At 51.0% G+C, this 4367-nt stretch overlaps 1 protein-coding gene across 1 annotated transcript; it reads left to right on the top strand.

Annotated features, from left to right (window-relative positions):
* Positions 1–3205: 3205 nt before the first annotated feature.
* LOC309603867 (olfactory receptor 14J1-like) lies at positions 3206–4048 on the top strand (the record flags this gene model as incomplete). The annotated part of the gene is made up of 1 exon (XM_082338755.1): positions 3206–4048. The coding sequence occupies exon 1, from the start codon at positions 3260–3262 to the stop codon at positions 4046–4048; it is 789 nt and encodes a 262-aa protein (XP_082194881.1). The 5' UTR covers positions 3206–3259.
* Positions 4049–4367: the final 319 nt, after the last annotated feature.

The raw sequence follows: 4367 nt of genomic DNA, 5'->3' as shown, positions 1-4367 counted from the left end.
CCAGTTTTTAAAAATGGGTGTGATATTCCCTTTTTCCATTCACTGGGGACTTCGCCTGACTGCTATGACTTTTCAAATATAATGGAGATTGGCTTGGCAACTACATCAGCCAATTCCCTCAGGACTCCGTGATGCATCTCTTCGGATCTCATGGACTTAAGTATGTTCAGGTACCTCAGGTGGTCTTGAACCTCCTACAATGGGAAGGACTTCATTCCCTCAGTCCCTGCTTTGAGTTTCGAGGACTTCACAGAGGTGGGAAGAGTGGTGGCCAGTGAAAACTAAGGCAAAAAAATTCTATCTCAGCCTTCTTCGTGTCAGTTGGTGCTAGTTGTCCTGTCTTATTTGGGGGGGCAGAGGGGGGCTGGGCGTGGAGAAGGGGAAGGGGAAAGGAGAATACATTTTCTTTAATCTTTCTTTTCTGATCAACATATCTGTAGAAACCCTTCTTATTATTCTCCACGTCTCTTGCCAAATTCACCTCCAACTGTGCCTTAGATTTTCTGATCCTATTCCTACACATCCAGGCAGCATCCCTATATTCTTCTAAGGATACACATCCCTGTTTCCACTGCCTGTGCATTTCATTCTTACACTTTTGTTTGACCAGGAGGTCTTTACTGGGCCATGCCGGTCTCCTGCCTTTCCTGCCTGATTTCTTACACATCGGAATCAAGAGCTCTTCTGTGCCAAGAAAGATTTCCTTAAAGAGCTGCCAGCTCTGTTCAGTCCTGTATCCCTGAGGGCAGTGTCCCAGGGCCTCCTATCCACTAACTCCTTAAACAATCAAACATTTGGCCTCCTAAAACTCAGGGTCTTGACCTTACTCTTTGCCTAGCCCATATCCTTTGAGATTGTGAATTACACCAGGGCATGATCACTGCAGCCCAGGCTGCCATCAGTCTTCGCATCCTTAAGTAGTTCATCTGTGTTGGTAAGCAACAGGTCTTGTAACACATCGCCTCTGCTCTGGATGTCTACCACCTGGCCTAAGAAATTATCCTCAATGCACTCCAAGAGTCTCCTGGACCACTTACAGCTCACTGTGCCACTTTTCCAGCAGATGTGCAGGGGACTGAAGTCCTCCAGCAGGATCAGAGCCTGCGAGTGCGATGCTTCCTGTAATTGAAGTACAAACGCTTCATCAACAATCTCCTCTTGGTCGGGTGGCCTGCAGTAAACACCAGCCACGAGGTTTCCTTTCTTGGCTTAGCCCCTAATTTTTACCCATAACCTCTCAACCTGTTCATCGCTGTTTTTCAAAGACAGCTCTGTGCAGTACTAACAAATCAGGGTCAGGTCAGTTGTCCTAAATGTGGGCATCTTCTTTCATTTCTGTTGGTGAAGGGGGTTCCACACCAGCCTATAAGAAGATGCTCCCAGGTGCTGCCCTGTCGCTATGAACTGCTCCATTAGAGCTTGCAGTTACCTTCAGGTATCTTGGACCACCTCCTGAACCTCAAATTTCACCAGGTGTTTGAGCAGCTCACTGCACCCTCCAGCTTCATTAATTAGCATCAGAGCGGAGACAAGGAGCTTACATGCAGGTGGCCATTTGGTGCACACCTGAACTGAGGCAAGAGGAATCCCACCTCCTGTGGGACTGTGGAAGGCATGGAGGGAAGCTGAGTCCCCCTCTAGCCCTAGGAGACCCAGAGTGAGATGCCTGCATTGCCTCAGCCGAATCCCTTCCCTCAGCAGGGGTAAAGGAGATCTGTCACTGCCTGGGTGTCCTGTCTAACACTGTGACAAGAAGAAGTGATTCTTAGACATAAATCTTTTTCTGAGAAGAGAAATGCCACTGCTGGGAGTAAGTGTCTCTCCCTGGCTGGGGAAGGGAACATCAGTGACTCCGTCAGCCTGTTTCACAGCAGGTTCCCCTGGAGCCCCAGGGACACCTGCAGGGAGCCCCGAGGGGGCAGAGAAAGTGCTGCCTTGGGCTGGTCCTCAGCTCCTGAGCTGGGCTGGGCTCCTGGGACAGAGAGAGACAACTCTGCCCAAGAGCAGCTCCTCTGCAAAGCACAGCAGGGCTGAGGGCACTGCCTGCAGGGACAAAGAGAGAGGAGTGAAGCAGAGAGAGCTTAAAGGCAGTTTGGAATGGGAGAATGCTGAGAGCTGACTGGGGGAGAAATCTTCACAGCCGTCGATACGGTAAGTCTCTGGGTAAAGGGAAGTGAAGCTGTGGTTCCTGGAGGGATCTCCTGAAGCTGGTACATCGCACAGCCTGTAGAATCTTTAAGAAGAACACTCACAGGTTTCCTAGTGTAGAAGGAGGACATGCTCCTGAGCAGGGATTCCCTGCTGCACCATCAGAGGGACAGGGCATGATGGCTGCCTTCTCCCAGGAACAGCTGCAGAGGTGTAAAGCCAGGTGTGCAGCTGGAGGTGCCCAGGGCAGTCCTTCAGAGCAGGGTCCCTATGTCCCCAGGGGGCTGTGTGCTGGGCAGGGACTCTGCCCCCTGCCAGGGTCAGCACTCAGCCTGCCCGGGGAGCTCCCCATGGCACTGCGGGGAGAAGCTGTGGGTGGAAGCAGTCGCTCCCAGCAGGGCAGGGCAGGGTCTTTCTGCTGTTGAGAGGCTGCTGCATGCGTCCAGAGTGCTCTCAGATCCAGATCACCCCCAGAATGCTTCTGAGGTGACTTTTCAAGAGGAAAGTTTATGTGGGGGTTACCTGAAAGTGAAGGAGACTGTGCTTTGAGTTTTCTACTCTTGGTTAGCTGGGTGATGAATGAGAAATTAAAATGAGTGCAGTAAAAATGCTGACAATTTTTGCTCCAAAAGAACACTCCCCTGGTAAACTTACGAGTGGGTAATATCTGACCTAAATTCTGAGCAGGAAAGCTTATTCCCCTCCCTGCTGCACTGTATGGCAGGACTGCACACTCTGGAGCACACAGCAGATCCCCTGCTCCTCACGGCACATTCAAACAGACAGCAAAGGAACTCCAGAAAAGGAGCTGAACGAAGACGTTACCAAGGAATGACAATTGGAGCATTTCTATGAGAAACATTGAGTTTTATGCCAAGGTGTTTGTCCTAACCTGTCAATGACTTCTCTTCCTTGGACAGGTCCCTGTGCCCAGAGGCAGCAGATGTCCAACAGCAGCTCCATCACCCAGTTTCTCCTCCTGGCATTCGCAGACACGTGGGAGCTGCAGCTCTTGCACTTCTGGCTCTTCCTGGCCATCCACCTGGCTGCCCTCCTGGGCAACAGCCTCATCATCACCGCCATAGCCTGCGACCGCCACCTCCACACCCCCATGTACTTCTTCCTCCTCAACCTCTCCCTCCTCGACCTGGGCTCCATCTCCACCACTGTCCCCAAAGCCATGGCCAACTTGCTCTGGGAGACCAGAGCCGTCACTTTCTGGGGATGTGCTGCTCAAGTCTTTTGGTTTCTCTTTTTGGTTGTAGCGGAGTATTTTCTTCTCACTGTCATGGCCTATGATCGCTACGTTGCCATCTGCAAACCCCTGCACTACAGGACCTTCCTGGGCAGCAGAGCTTGTGTCCACATGGCAGCAGCTGCCTGGGGCAGTGGCTTTCTCCATGCTGTGCTGCACACTGCCAATACATTTTCACTACCACTCTGCCAAGGCAATGCTGTGGACCAGTTCTTCTGTGAAATCCCGCAGATCCTCAAGCTCTCCTGCTCACACTTCTATGTCAGGGAGGCTGGGCTTCTTGCAGTTAGTGCTTTTCTCTCTTTGGGCTGTTTTGTTTTCATCATCCTGTCCTACGTGCAGATCTTCAGGGCTGTGCTGAGGATACCCCCTGAGCAGGGATGGCACAAAGCCTTTTCCATGTGCCTCCCTCACCTGGCCATGGTCTCCTTGTTTATCAGCACTGCAGTGTTTTCCTACCTGAAGCCTCCCTCCATCTCCTCCCCATCCCTGGTTCTGGTGGTGGCAGTTCTGTACTCGGTGGTGCCTCCAGCAGTGAACCCCCTCATCTACAGCATGAGGAACCATGAGCTCAAGGATGCCCTGAGGACATTGATTAGACATTTTTTCAGCCGCCATAGACTGCGTACCTTCCTCTGCAAATGACTGCCAGTGTATGTTGTGGCAGGCCAAGCCTGTCATTCCTTCTCTTTTTTTCCCTTCTTTTTTTTCTTTTTTCCATTTCTGATGATGCTGTCTGCAACGAAATGTCATTATTCATCCCCTCCTACTTAAGAATCCACCTGTCTTGTGTGATCCAGTGACTTTGTGTAAATGGGGAGTCAGTGTCTCTGTGTGTTTAAGCAAAATAAATGAACCTGCAGCAATTTCTTTGTCTGAGATCCATCATCATCAGACCATGAATGAAAAGGAAATGAAAAGACCCTTCTGGCTGCAGCAGCTTGGGGCAGGCCACTCTGTCACT

Source organism: Platalea leucorodia, assembly GCF_965183815.1.
Source record: "Platalea leucorodia genome assembly, contig: HAP1_HAP1_SCAFFOLD_224, whole genome shotgun sequence".
Classification (NCBI taxonomy): domain Eukaryota; kingdom Metazoa; phylum Chordata; class Aves; order Pelecaniformes; family Threskiornithidae; genus Platalea; species Platalea leucorodia.
Note: the sequence above shows the minus strand (reverse complement) of the source record. Positions and strands in the feature narration are given on the sequence as shown.